Source organism: Crocodylus porosus, unplaced genomic scaffold, assembly GCF_001723895.1.
Source record: "Crocodylus porosus isolate Cpor-Errol unplaced genomic scaffold, CroPor_comp1, whole genome shotgun sequence".
NCBI classification, from domain to species: domain Eukaryota; kingdom Metazoa; phylum Chordata; order Crocodylia; family Crocodylidae; genus Crocodylus; species Crocodylus porosus.
In genome coordinates, this window is record NW_017728925.1 from 974,814 (window position 1) to 989,820 (window position 15,007).

The 15,007-nt window shown below is 47.8% G+C and overlaps 1 protein-coding gene across 1 annotated transcript; it reads right to left on the minus strand.

Moving 5' to 3' along the window:
• Positions 1 to 524: 524 nt before the first annotated feature.
• On the minus strand, positions 525 to 11,795 carry AMBP (alpha-1-microglobulin/bikunin precursor). Its single transcript, XM_019540502.1, has 10 exons — positions 11,575 to 11,795; positions 10,474 to 10,616; positions 8,474 to 8,550; positions 7,490 to 7,603; positions 6,872 to 6,973; positions 5,910 to 5,953; positions 4,881 to 4,959; positions 4,074 to 4,241; positions 2,109 to 2,285; positions 525 to 739 (listed from the first exon to the last, which is right to left on the minus strand). The coding sequence occupies exons 1-10, from the start codon at positions 11,677 to 11,679 to the stop codon at positions 708 to 710; spliced, it is 1,041 nt and encodes a 346-aa protein (XP_019396047.1). The 5' UTR covers positions 11,680 to 11,795; the 3' UTR covers positions 525 to 707.
• Between the last annotated feature and the right edge of the window lie 3,212 nt (positions 11,796 to 15,007).

A 15,007-nucleotide genomic window follows, 5' to 3' on the forward strand; every position in this document is an offset into this window, starting at 1 on the left:
CACAAACCTCCATATATTACCACATCTGTAATCTCTTAGGCATTATTCAGGAGCTGCAGCTATCCTGCCTAGGACCTAGGCTCTCAGCAGCCTCCAGAGCTAGACTGCCCACCCAGCTCAGGCCTGGGTTTATATACTGCAAGGCCAGTTTCCCCTCCCCCTTTTCTCTGTCATGTGGCTCATGATTGCCCCCCTGCCACACCTGCAGGCTTCTTCTCTCTCAGTCTGCCTGCTCTTAAAGCAGCAGGAGCACCAATCCTGCTACACTACTGATGGACCTTTCCTTCAAGAATTGTTCTAGTTCCCTTTTTGACTGAGCTAAGCATTCATGACTTGTGTACTAATGTCTCTAGTTCCACAGGGATGAGAGAAAAGACTTGGGAAGAGAACATGAGACAAGGAAACAGAATGTCACTTCAATGAGACAGCAAATATTGCATAAGGCAGTCACCCCAATGAGCCCTGATTTCCCACTCTTAAGTTCTTGTGCACACAGCCAGCTAAAACAGGCCAGGACACAGACACATGGACACACTATACTTTTTATCATGGTGCTTTATAAAGCATTAACTGTTCAGATGCTGAAATCAACATGTACTAGAAGAGCACAAATGTCTTCCACCTGGCATTTCAAGAGGTCCCCCACTGCTGGTGCTTATATTCAAGCTGGTGGTTGATAGTTCCTGCTGTACCTCCCACCACGCACATCAGTTTGACAACCCCATAAACTCCTCGTCCCCTGCAAGAGAGGAAAACATGTCATAACAAGATAGGCAGAGGCAGGCTTCCAGCAGTGCTCCACGGTCTCAGGGGCCAGGGCCAGAAGCTTTGATGCAAGACAGCCAACTACCTAGACTGCAGGTGCATCATGCAAATATCACAACTCAGCTGGTAAACAGGGAGCAAAGTGAAACATTTATGCCAGCAGGTGCTAAATTACTTCACTTCAGACTGGAAGGGCCACCTGTTAATGTAATACTGCTCCCAACGAGGTCAGCCAGGCCATGTGTCCAGTGTCCTTTCCCTGCAGCATGTGCTTGCTCCGCCAAATGTCCCTTTTCTTTTAATTTTATCTATCCCGGTGCTTCCACAAAACTTATTGCTACAGTACCTAGACATTGTAACATATATCCTACTCAGATACAACACTGAATGAGCTTAGGGTCAGGTTAGCCAGAGCCAGTTCTGCAGAGCCCTAGTCTTCTATGTATAACAGAAGGTTAACAGGCTTGAGACTCAAAAGGTAAGGGCTAGTCATGTCCCCCTTCATGTTTCTGGCCCCCATCTGTAAAGCAGAGATAATTCTGACCACCTTTTTAAAGTTCTTGGAGAGCTATGGAGGACCAATGCTAAAGGAAAACCAGGTATGAATAGCTTTATGCATGACACGCTCCTGGCCAACAGCTCAGAAGCCTTCCAACCCAGACTGCATTCAGGAGGAAACAGATGAGCAAAGACCTTCTCTTCCATCATGAATGCGTTAAACCTTGATATCTGCAGGTCATTTAAACATTGCTTCTGGAACACAGTCATACCAATAACCTGCTTCTGAGCATCACCTTAGCAGGAAGGGCAGAGACACTGGCAATGTTCTGGGATCCTGCACAAGTATGGAGACCTGGCTGGTGCCAGGTTCAGGGGGCAGACAGCAAGCAGATAATGGAAGCATATCTAGCAGCTCATAGGTGAGTGTATCATGCATCTAAGTGGTCAGTGCACTCAGGACAGAAATGTGCTGACAGCCTTAATCACCAGGGGAGGGAATCTTGTTAGATATGAAACTGGGCATTAAGAGACATGAACTGTGATCCTGTGTGTGCCACTGTCTGGGCATGGGTGGGTCTCCTGAAAAAGACACCTAGGGAAATATTTTTAGGCTTCAGTGAATGAAGTCAGACATCGTCTTAGAGACACCAGTCAAGCACGCAGTAAACAAAATCTGTGAGGTTTTTGGATGTGTTCACATGGAGATCCAGGTGCTCAGCCCTTCTGAAAAACAGGGCCCTTTCTCAAGCACCACTATCCAGGCTCAGATACTTAGCCCAGGCGCCAAATGTGAGGATGCTAGCAATAGCTTGTCTGTGCTTCATGCCCCAGGCAAGCAGTACCTTCCAGCTGGCCAGCACCGCAGTACTCCTTGCACTCCTTCTCTGTGTAGAATTTGTTCCCATTGCCCTGGCAGCCTCCATAGTTGAATATAACGCATTTGTCCTGGGTTGCATCAAAAGCCCAGAGTTTCACCTGTTGCTGACAGGGCCCTGGCATGATGGGCAACCTGCAGGAAGCTAGGAAACAAAGACAAGGGAAGAGAAATGGGCTTGATAAAGCCTTGAACTGGAGCCAGTTGGAGAAACACCTAGTCTTGCAAGCTGCCCCCAAAGGTCTGTCCCATTGGGCAAGGCAAGGTGGGGTACCCCACATGTTGGGAAATGTCTGCGGGAGGAACTAAAAGGAATTCCTAATTAGGTGGTGGCTGCCAGTGGTAGCCTGGAACAGACTGGTTCTCTGAGGACTTGTCCATATAGCTAAGGGCTTGTGTCCACACATAGATTGTATCATCTTAGCAAAACTAGTATAATTCAAATAATACAAATCCTCCAGCATAGACACAGTTCTGCTATTGCACATGTCTGTACGGGAGCGCACACAGTGCATCAGAACACTTTTCCCACCCTTCTCTGCACTGTGCCTCTGTACTGGGATAGCTGCTTCCCATTTGGAGAAGGGAACCGCACAGCCCAGGAGGCACCCTTGGCCTTGTTGATGCTAAGCTGCCTCTTCCAGAAGAACTACTGGCAGCAAATAACAGCTACTCTCCACTCAGTTGAGAGCAGCAGAACCTGCTTCCAGCTCTGGCTATTATGCACAATTGTGTCACCAGAGCCTGAATGCCCCCCAGAAGGCATAGGAGTGTCTACACTCCTTCAGCTGCCTACTGGATGGCAGCAGATGCCTCGCTCTATCCAGCAGAGATGGTACTACTTTGCAGTGGGCGTGTCTATGTGTGTCCCTACAGCACCTTTGTTACTGTGCTGTTAGTACTTACTCTTGGAAGTACTAAATGACGGCACAGTAACAACCCATACTGCATTGTGCTGGTGGCGCAGTTATTTTTAGCCCCTCCATTGCCGTAACAACATGCTATAATGAGGGAGCACATTGCTACAGCAATGTAGCTGTGGTGTCATTGTTTGTGCCCACTGATGCCATAGCAGGTTGCTCCAGCCGTGTAGGATCACGTGTAGATGCACCCAGTGTAGACTAGATCTTAATACCCAAGTGACTGCAGTTTGTACTGTTATGACTGCATGAGTAAGAAATCCTGCCCTTAACTGATATGGCTGTAAGTGAGTAGAAAATTGCACTGAAGATTTTCTGGGGTGCCCAACACTGTGATATCTAGATCTTTCCCCTCACTGCATCTCTGGAGGGATGATCTCTGGTGCACTGAAGAGCACACCAGTTCTGAGCTCAGTGGAGCAGAATGGGAAAGCACAGAGATGCTATAATAGTACAGCCATCTGGCACTAAAATAAGGGAAGAGCTGGAGAGGTAAAATCCCCGCAGCTAGCCCTTGGTTTACTGCACACAATTTGCCCAATGACACGTTTGCATCCTGTCATCGGGCAATACTTAGTGACATTGTATAGATCCCTTTATCCCAAATTCCTCCATCCAGAGACTATTAGAGTAATTACTGGTGATAGCTTTAAAATATGCCTGAATGGGAGTCCCTAAGAAATAGATGTGAGAGGTTGGCATCTTCCTTTCTTCACTGGAAAACACCCCTCTCCCTTTTAAGGCAACTTCATCCTGTTTGGACTCAGAAATGGCTGACTCTAGGTCTCTTTCTGGACCTGGCTGTCTCCCCAGAGACATCAGAAAGCTGCTGTGGCTCTCCTACAAGGCTCTGTATTTGTTTCTCTGCATGGGGCCTTGTGAGCCTAAGTTGCTTGCCCAAGGGGAGAGTCCTAGTGGGCACAGATCAGGACAACCAAACTTGATCCTGCCCTCCTCACGCTGGCACAAGATCATATCGGAGACCCTTGGAATCATGCATCTGCTCCACTTACCCTCAGTCCGACACGCCTGGAGACAATCCTTCTCTGAATGGAAGTTATTCCCATTCCCCAGACAACCACCATAAAGGAAGGTTTCACAGGCCCTGGAAGTGGAGTTGTAGAAATGTCTAGTGACCATCCCCAAGCAGGGGCCAGCATCTTTGTTCAGCCTGCAGAAATCTAAGGAAAACAAGATGGTTGACCCTAAATGAGGTGAATTGGGCACCCACAGAACCATCCAGCAGGCATCAAGTACTTCCTCGGGGCTACACCCTTTGCCCACTGGACCACCTCCCCCAGGGCCTAGCCAAGCAACTCATACCTCCAGGAAGATTAATTTATCCACCCTTTATAATAATCCTCTTGTCAGCAATGTGGGTGCTACTTTGACTTTCCCCTGTAAATGTGGTATATTCTCAGGGAGGTCACCCACACTGAAGAACTAGGAAGAGTGATGGTTGGTCCTGGACTAGTAGCCCCTTGGTAGTCCAGTATCTTACTACCTTGCTGGGCAAGGGAAGGTAAGTCTATATCATTGGAGCAAGGGGATTCCCAGTTGTCTGATAGGATGCGCTTCACTTACTTCTTGTCCTGGAAGGTCCTAAGACAGCAAGCCTGAAAGTCACAAAACCTGGAGGTCTAGAAAAGCTACTTTAGGTAAAATGTAGACATTGAAGTGCTGAGGCTGCACAGATGATTTTGTGATTTCAAACAGAAACTGAGGAAGAACAGTCATGCTGCAAGTAATCCACCAATCCTACACTCACACTGATTAAACCTGGGGATACTGACCTCAGTGTACAAGGACCCCAGACATACCTTCCTTGTGGCCAGTGAATGTTGGCAGGGGGCCACCAGCAGAGCCTTCTTCCTCGGGCAGGACTTCTCTCCGAACCCTCTACATACAGAAGAAAAAGCTGTCATTTAAGCAAGCTGATCCCTTTGTTGGAGGCTTGCAAGTCCCCATCAGCAACACAGTGGAACATCTGGGGACCGTAAAACCCAGTTTCTCTTCTAAACTGAGGAGAGGTGGGAGGGGACACAGACCTGTAGGCCAAAGGCCCAGCCTTCCCACTGGGCCAGGATCAGGCACCAAACAAGGTCAAGTGAAAACAGGCTGGAAAAATTTTTGCAATTTTTCATACACCTTCAGCTTTTCAAAGCTGGCACATTAGAAGGAGCCTGTCCCTCCACACACCTGGCACCCCTACTTCAGTCAGAGAGTACTATCAGTACTTATGTGTCTAGGATTGTAGACATTGCCAGGCCAGGCCACGCCACAGATCCAGCTAACTTGGTGCCTTGTCATAGTGTTCAACACTAAACATGGCAGAGGAAGAAGCCAGAAACTCCATAAAGGACAGTTATGAAATAATCTTTCTAAGGGAAAGTTATTTTGCTGAGTGTAGGTAGTCAATGGTCAGCTCCTGCCCAACACAGGCATGTTATCTCCCTTCATGTGTTTTAAAACTAGTATTAAATAACTTCGGAAAACCTCCTTTCCTGTTCCTTCTTTTCAGTTGATCTGGCCTGGACAATATCTTGTGGCAGCAAACTCCACCAGTTATTTATGACTGGTGTATAGAACTGAACCTTCTCAGTGCCTTAGACCAACCAGAAGCTTTGCAGAACTGGACTCTAGGGAGAGGTAACAGGACAGAAGGCTTCTCTCCTCCATCATTTAGCCCTTGTATGTAGCTGATGAGTTTTCTATAGTCCCAGTATATCATGGGTTTCCAGGAAATGGAAGATCCAGAATGGGCTCTCCCAAGGAAACACTTCCAACTCAGTGTAATCCCCTGGAGACCCAAGAAATGAACCTCATTTGATTCCTACAGCACAACTCACCGAGGATCCAGTTTCAGTTTCAATCTCACTGGGAATACATTCACCTGTACCAAGGAACAAGCAAAATGTTAGCAGGGAGGGAGCTAGGAAGCGGGGTTGAAAGCTGTTGTCACACGCAGGCACCTCCTAAAAGGCCTTCCCAACTGTTCATTATACCCCTAACATCTTCTGAGACACAGGGACCCACACACAAACTCTCACACTCTCCACTCTCTACCTTTGATCTCCCTAGTAGACAGGAAGTGAGGACCTGGTGGTCTCAGATGGGAAACTAGGAGGCCAGGAGACAAGGAGTGCCAAATGGGTTGAGTGTGAAGGCTGCTTTGGCCCATGTGGTGCAACTCAGAGGAGATACTGCATGGCAAAGACAGTGCTACAGAGTGATGATGGAGAGAGCTGTCAGACAGGAGAACAGTTTGTTCCTGGACTCCTGCCTGATGGGGAATGCTGCTACATGGACACATACTATACGTAAGACTCCAGGAGGGAAGTGTGCCTCTCTAGCTGTACCTTCCCCATCCCCGTAGTGTGCAGGCAGCTTGGGGCACGTTGCTATGACTCTCTATAAACAACAGCTTTGTGACAGTTTGCTCTGGCCAACAACTGAAAGTGAACAGGCCCCTTGAGAGCCCAGGTCAGGATGTATGATCCATTAGAGAGATGACCCTGTGCCCAGTGCCCTTCACTGCCTCTCCTGACCCATCACAGATCTTCTGCTGCCTCTTCTCTCTTACTTCTCACTCCCACACAGGCTGCTCTTCTCAGCCCACCCCACCAGCCATCCTGCATGGAGTATGCTACCACCTTGGAACATTATCCTGCCCTTCTCAAGGGACAGTGTCATGGAGGGAAACTGGCAAGACCAAGAAGAGAGAGCCACATGGATAGACAAATAGCTGAAGTGTCCAGGCAGAATGGAGGAGAAGCCCCTGACAGCAACCCCCTGATTATTGCTTGGTTACCTTTATTGATCAGGATGAAGATGGAGTCATCAGGAATGCCCAGCTCATGAGCAAGCAGTCGGAACTCCTCAATGAGGCTCTCTCGCACAACTGGGCTCCTCCCTAGGCACCAGGAGAGAAACCAATGCTTAACCATGGTGTGGTGTAGGGCTTGAAAGAGATAGGATCTCAAGATGTACTATTTCCCCTCCTACAGCACTCCTGGAGCCAGTCCAGTGAGTAGGAACTCAGCATTTTCCAGCCTGGATTAGGCTTCTGTTCCTGTGTACATCCAAGCAGCAGATAAAGGCCAGCCTCACTATTGCACCTCCATTCTGAATAACAGCATCTCCTGCCACCACTGCCCCAAGCTTCTCCTAAAAAGATGTTTCTTCATTCATACTAAATGATACCAGATTCAGGTACAAAGTGTGTGATACAGGCCTTCAGGCACACAGGGAACTCATTCCATGTCATTCAGCTGGGCTGAACCTGAGTCATCAGATCTGGAGACCAAGAGCTCCAGATAACTCAAATCAAACACAAGGGTAGCTGCTGTTGTTTCACATGATGGCACACACCAAAGCTCATTCAGTTTTATTAATGGGATAGTGAAATGCCACAGTCAGTGGTAGTTACCATAGAGTTTCAGTGTTGTGGTCAGTCCAAAGGTGCTTTTCTTCTCCATTAGCATGATGGAATATTCATCATAGTTGGTGTGAAGCACATAGGAGACAATGGACACCTCCCATTCTGTATCAAAAGGAAATGCACACAGAGCTTTATAGTAAGAACATCCAGGGGATAATTTTCTAAAGGCAAAGGCATAGGATAGAATCAGCATTTGGAACAGGGAAGGTGAAGGCAGCCAAGTTGGCAGGGGTGAACTAGTCCTCTCTGAAACTGCCTGCTTCTACCCTAGCCACTGTACCTGGGAAAGGGGCACCAATGAGGTTTAATAGCCCTCAGTGCAGGGAGAACTAACCCTAGGCATTTCACAGCCTGTCCATTGTGACATTACGCAAGCAATTCAGTCCTTACTGTATAACTAAACTAAAGAGAGCTACAACATTCAAACTTGGGTGCCCAAATGCAGCCCTGGGTTCTCTGTTTAGATACTGTAATAAGTTATCCCATTTTTTAAACAATGAATACTGGACACACAACACTGCTACCATATTACTCCCATTTGATGACCACGTCATTTGGTCAAACACAGTGAATGATAAGCAACGCCTATCAAGAGAGAAACTAAACTGCGCTTATCACTGTGGTGGCTATTGCGTGCACCTTCTAGGATCTTCAAAGTTAGAGGTTGAAGATGTCTGCTAAAATGGCAAGTCTGATCCTCTGCTCCTGAAGGATTAACCTGCACTCCACATTCTTCAGGGCTTTTCCCTTAATGTTCCAAGCCCTGGAGTTTCTACCATTTCCACTGGGAGACTGGTGCCCAGAGCTCCACATTAGACATGATCTCCCAGAGATCATTTATTTCCTTTCATATCATCCCATTACTCAGAGCTGCACTCTCATTCTCCCTTTATTGTTAAGTTTTACATCTAGAAGTTGTAAGTAAATGCAGCTTTAAGACCAAAGCAGAAGGATGACCATTCTCAAACTTACTGGGGTTGTGATAGGTATATTTTCCAGGTATTTTGGTTTTCTGGTACTCTCCTGAAACCCTGGTGCAGACTCCTTGCCTGGGAAAGGGTGGGGGGCAGGGAGGGAGAGAGAGAGAGAGAGAGAGAGAGAGAGAGAGAGAGAGAAGTCTCAAGTCGTTGTAGCTTTTCCCTTTGGCACTAGTTCATTTTATTAAAATCAGATCTAACCACTAGATGTTGCTAGTCACTGCCAACTGAAACAACATAGATCTCCACACCTCTGGATCCATCAGCCCTATCCCTCACAAGAAGTTCTCATATCTCCCCCACAAATACAGTCTCTGACCCAACTTTTAGCCCTGGACCCTCTTCAGCAGTGAAGGAGGGAGCAGGATTGATGCTGTGTGACTAAGGCAGTGGTTCTCAACATTTGTAAATTCTGAGCACCCTTTATTATACTCAAGGCCCACCTCAGAAAATGCCAGCTTAGTTTTCATCCATTTTTTACTATGGAAAAATAACAGAACAATTCTTCTGTTGCAAAGAACTCAGAAAGACCATGACAGGGTAGAATGGTTTTAAGATTCCCAGTAACAAAAATCTCTAGGTTCATCTTGCAAATCATGTGTAAGCACCTAACAGTGCTCACATTACATGGCACCCTGTGGCTCCCCTGGAAGGATCTCAAGGTGGCCCAGGGTGCTGTGGCACCCTGGCTGAGAATCACTGGACTAGAATATAGGACCGGGTGGCCAATCTTTTGGGCAGGTGTGCCTCAAGTTAAGCCCTGCCCCTTCCCCAGTGCCGTTCTGATTCCCACCCCTCAGAAGTACTTGATAGGGCTTGAGTCTCAGAGGGTGACTCTCTGGCTGCTTGGAGCAGGGGCAGGACCCTGATGAAAAAAGTGTCACTGCCAAAATCCATGTTAACTTTTCCCTAGCCCCACAACCACTGCAGTTTTATATGGGAAGCAAGGATCCAAAGGACTCGATTCAGTGTCAGCTGCAGGGCCAGGGAAGGGTTAATTTGGTTCTTGGAGGTGACACCTGACCCCTCCTCTTAGAGCAGGGGGTGCCTCTGCTCTGCTTTGCTCCATGTGGCTGGAGCTTGATCCCACATGCCACACACAGCAGCTGCCTGTGCCTCTTGTGGCATGTTTGCCATGGGTTAGCCACCTTGGTATGACAATACCAAACTGGTAATGTCTACCTCTCCTTCCACACAGTCCCTTGAAGACTTTTACCCTTGATGCTGGAAGAAGTCAGTGTTTACATCCCTGAAAAACCTTTGATGTCGACAGAACTCAAGCGTCAGCTGACAGGTCCCAGGCACATCAACATTATTTAGATCTGGGATGGAGCCAAACCTGGATCAGGGACAGTGCCAGTACTTTGTGCTATCTACCCATACCAAGACTACTCTGATAATCACTTGGGTGCTGTTTTGACCACTAGTCTTTGGTGGGTAAAATTCATTCAAGTCCACTCCCTCCTTTGAGGCTGGAAGTCCAGCCAAGAGGAACTGGCCATCTGTAGTCAATGCCTCCTTCAACTCCTTCCCACTGAACCTACTATTTTGTATTTCTCCATCCATAGATCTCCAAAGGTTCCAAAAAAACAAGCTTGTTAATGTTATCCCTCCCCTGGGCCCTGTAAAACCAGGAACTTGACCAAGACCAAACAGCAGGTTAAGTGGCAGAGCTAGGAACAAAACTCACATCTTCTGTTGCATGTTCTGCACATGAAATCACGCTGTTCCCCCCACTGCCTGACCACCACAGTAGGCAATAGGTGATTCAGTAGCGCAGGGGAGTGTCATAGAAGGGGCAGGAGCTCATCCCAGAAGAAATTAGGCCCACTGTGGAGTGCTGCAGCCTCAGCTCTCCTGGATTCAGCTGCCAGCGCCCAGATAAAAGGCTGGTGCAATATATACCTGTGCCATGCTCCTGTTTTTAGTATCACCAGGGTGCAGTATGTCACATGAGCAGTGAAATGCCCCAACTCTTCCTTCAGCAGCACCTACCTGAGCCTGGTGCTGGTGGTGCTGATTTGATCACTGGTCAGGCCAGGTTCCAGCACCAGCGTGCCCATGTTGAATTTGTCCTTGTAGTTCTTCATCCACTGGCATGTTGTGCCAATGGCAATGTCATACCATTTCCCATAGATCTAGGAGAGAAGAGAGCACAACCTATGACTGCCCCAACCCTTCACTTTGCAAACAGGAGCTGAGGCAATTCCACACTATCAAGCTTCTGTGGCTGGGAGTTCAGTGTTTTGCTTGCAACAAAGCTTACATGGACACACAGGCAGCAGAGCAGGAAAGCCCAGGTTGTTAAATTAGCTGCACAGTGATATACAAGTGCCACATGAGCTTATCATACAATATCTTATTTTTAATTGGAGCTAAGAGACCACTTTGAAGGTCACCCTGCCAAAGAAAAAGAATATGAGTACTAATGAAACAAACAGAACCTGTGAGCAGGAACCTCCAGGAGGTGAATTTAGTATCTCTGAACTTGTTACTTCCGGGGTCTCTGGAGACCTGTCTTTACTGGTTTAATTTCATACTTTATGGACAGTGGCTCTACTAGCTATTAGGTGGGCCAGGGTCACAAGTGCCAAGGGCACTAAGGAGAAACAATGGACAATTACTCAAATCCATGCCATTTTTCCACCTGGAAAAGCCATCTAATTCCTTCTGGAGTGGCATATTTTAAATGGAATCCATTAACCAGGACAGCACAGCTTTAGATGCTGGCACCAAGTAATTTAATAGCTTTGCCCACAGTGAAGTGTTGTTCCATTACTCCCTTTACTTCCAATACCAGTTTTCATTCACATCCTATAGCTCCCTGTCTCTGCCCAATAAAAATCCTAGTCTGTGGCTCCCAGCCCCATCAGCATATAAGGGGACATCCCACATGTGTACAATGTTCATTTCCCATGTTTATTACAGTGGTGATCATACAGATCACACACCAGATTCACTTTACAGCTGTGCCCACGTCTCATCAGACTAGAACCTGACAACAATTGAAAATCCACACATAGCAGCTGGCAGCCCACCCTCTTCATTTTTCTCGCTTACTTCTGAGAGTTAACATAAATGTTGGACAATCATTACCCGATCAGGGTCGAAGTTCTCCTGCACTTGGATATCCCGATCTCTGATGGGGGTCCCACTGGCTGTGGCTAGGAAGAGAATGAAGAGGAGACCCTGGAACTTCATGGCCCTCAGATCTGTTGTGCCCTCAGCCTCAGCACAAATGGACTCGGTCCTAGAACCGTGGACACTGCTGTCCTCTCCAAGGGACAGGAGGGTGTACTTCAGACTCCTGAGCACAACAGAAGGTGAACGGCCCTGGGTGGGCGGAGCGTGTTTGGGCACATCAGAGGTGGCATGTGGGAGGCGGCAGAGTGACTTGATCCATCCGAGTGGACAACCTGCTAGCGCTGCTTTGCAGTATGTCTTCCTACAAGTCACAAATGAGCCAGGAACAGACAGCAAAGCAAACAGCAGCACCTTAGGTGATGTGCTTCCGCTTTCAAGTAACCTTGGCTGTGAAAGCGAGGGACTGACCAGCTTTGTTCTAGCCAGGACTTCTCTTCTCAGCACTGTGGTGCCCCTCGTTCCAGCCTAAGCCCCACTCCTTCCCCCTCGGTCCTTGCTGTTCTTGCCCACACAAAAATGCCTTTAACTTCAGCCCGTCATTCCTCCTGTTATTCCAGCCCTGGGCTCCTCTCACAGCCTGAGGAGCATATGAAATTGTGTGGTGCCTTGGTGACCCGAACCACGATTTGTTAAAGATTCAGAGGAGCAGATACCTCTGTGAGACCCCCTCTGTCCCCAGGGGCAGAATGTGCATCTGCAAGTGCCCAGATAAAAGACTGGTGCAGTCTAACACCTTCTAGTCCCCTAGCACCTTCCATCAAAGGCCTGCACAGTCACAGCTGCCTCAAAGCTCAAGGACTGTTTCATGGGACAGGTGCTATGAAATGGGGCCAGAGTTATGCAGCTCAGTGAGAGATGTCTCTGTGTGGCACTGACCATTGCAGAAAGAGGGGTGGGAGGGGCTGTTAGGAACAAAGATCAAAGCCATCTTGTGTTGGTGGTAATGTGTTGCTGTTTTCCCTGGTAAAATGCCACTATGTAAGGAAACCTATCTCTGTGTGTCAAACCAATAGTGAGTGCTATTGCATCCATTGTCAAATAGGGAAACTGAGGTTCAGAGTGATGGAGTGCCTTGCTTCAGGTCCCTGAATGATTTGGTGTCCAGATGAGTGACTTAGGGTCCAGTCTTATGAGTGGTGGGTGTCTGCTTGAGGCTACTGACTGACTTCAACTCCGACTGAAGTCAGTGGAAGTTCAGGGTATTCAGAGCTTGTAGGAACTGATTTAAGATATGTTTAAGAGCCGGTTTTGTGGTTTCTGCTCATCACTGCTACTCAAACTATTGCAGTGATGTGCAACAACACAGGCAGATGATGCAGAAGAGACTTCACTTGTTTCAGCAGAGTCACTCTGCATTGATCTCAGAATCTGGCCAATTGGCCTTGTGACTTTAGTGGACTTCAAACCAGGACCAGAAGACTGGTTTCTTTAGACATCAGTCCCATCTGGTAACTCAAACATGAATTTCCACTGGCTGAGCCAGTAACAACTACTGTACATGGAGCTAGCCTCAAAGATTAGACTAGCTTGGCTGGGACTCATAACTGTCAATCAATCTGAGAATCAGTGCAAGTCACTGAGTTATTGCAACCAGAAAAAAAAATGAGGCTATTTTCTCTCCCCACAAAAGACAAGCAAACGGTAGTTTCTTCATTTGTTGCTCCCTGATAACACCTATGCTTGGATTTGATTAGTTGCTGTAATGATCAAAAAGCTGAACTTCCTACCTGTTCCCCCCAGGAATATGAATGAGAGGTTTGAATCCAAGCATTAGGTTTGAATTCATTCCCACCACAGTCTATTTTGTGAGCCATATGTTGTGATTATCTAGTTTCTCTTGTACTGTCACCCCACAGCAAGTCTTGGTACCTGGCAATAAACCTAATGCCACAAATCCCCAGCATCTCAGAGGCTTTTTTTAATAGCATGTAATAACCCCAGAGAGAGAAGGCAGGGCAGAGTGGCACCTTATAGACAGAGGTGAATCCAGATCGATCCTGAGGGGCCGTCACACCGTGTGCGCCTCTGGCTGTTGCCCATGACTGTTTGTGCTCAGCAGATGATTAACCAAACCAAATAGAGAAAGGAAAACTGCAAACAGAACAAAGGGCAGGAAAGATGCTTAAAAGTCAAGGTTTTTAACTCAATATTTGCAAACAAAAAACCACAAAGAGCTGCCTGCAAGTCCCCTCCTGCCTTTGCCTTCTACCCTCCCTGCCATCTGCTTCACTCTGCCTCCTCTCCAGACCCCTAAACCAGGGGGTCTGCAGCCAGAGGAAGGATGCATTTAGCCCCTCCCTGGGTTACCAACGTGGAGTGCTGTGGCAGAGGAGCTAAGACACCTCTCTATGGATAGTTTGAGGTGATAGTTTGAGTCTCACTCTGGACCCTATGGGACACAGCTGCAACTACTTGGCTTGGATATTGCCTGGAGCGAGCTAGGAGGATGGTGTACCTGAGAATGAATGTACTGAAACAGGGGTAGAAAGATACTACATCACTGGAAGCTGTTGAGATCAGAGATAATTGCCATACAACTTGGGATCCTCTCCTAGCATTGGACACTTGTCCAGTTCAGACAGGCTCTGTCCTGACTCCATGGACCTGTCTCCTGGCAGCCTTTACAGGTCGAGGGGGATAGGAAATCACTGCTGGCGCCTGGACTTCCTAAGCTGCACATGGACTAAAATTGAATTTGCTTGGAGTCTGCTGAGCTTGCCTGATGCAGAGGTCAGCCACCTTGAAGAATCCTAGCAAGTGGGGTGGAAAGTGGGGGGACAACAAAGTAGCACCTTCATAGCATCTTATGTGGGGAAGTACGTCTGCTAGATGGAAAGCAGTGGGTTTTCTCCATTTCCAAAATCTCATGAACCATTTGTAGGAAGGCCACCATGTGTTCAACAAGGCTGCTGCCAAGCCAAGCACAAGATCACATGCCATGGTTATTCACCAAGCATAAACCATGTTAATCGCCACAGCAGCTCTCATGTCAAGAGCCAGGCAATTAGCTTGGAAAGGGACATTCCCTCCAAGTGACATAAAGTCCTTGCAGTCCTTGGCAATCTGGTGGTTGCACCAGATGAAAAAAATGACAGGTTACAGGGGTGGGCGGATGAGAATAGGATGGGATTCAACACTGACAAGTGCAAGATGCTGCACCTGGTGGGGAAGAACCAGCACCATACCTACCGGCTGGCAGACTCCCTTCTCGTCAATGCAGAGGCAGAAAAGGATCTTGGAGTCATCATTGATGCCAAGATGAACATGGGCTGGCAGTGTGGGGACATGGTCAGGAAGGCCAACTGCACCTTGTCATGCATCCACAGATGCATCTCAAGCAGGTCCAAGGAGGTGATCATCCCCCTCTGTGCGGCACTGGTCAGGC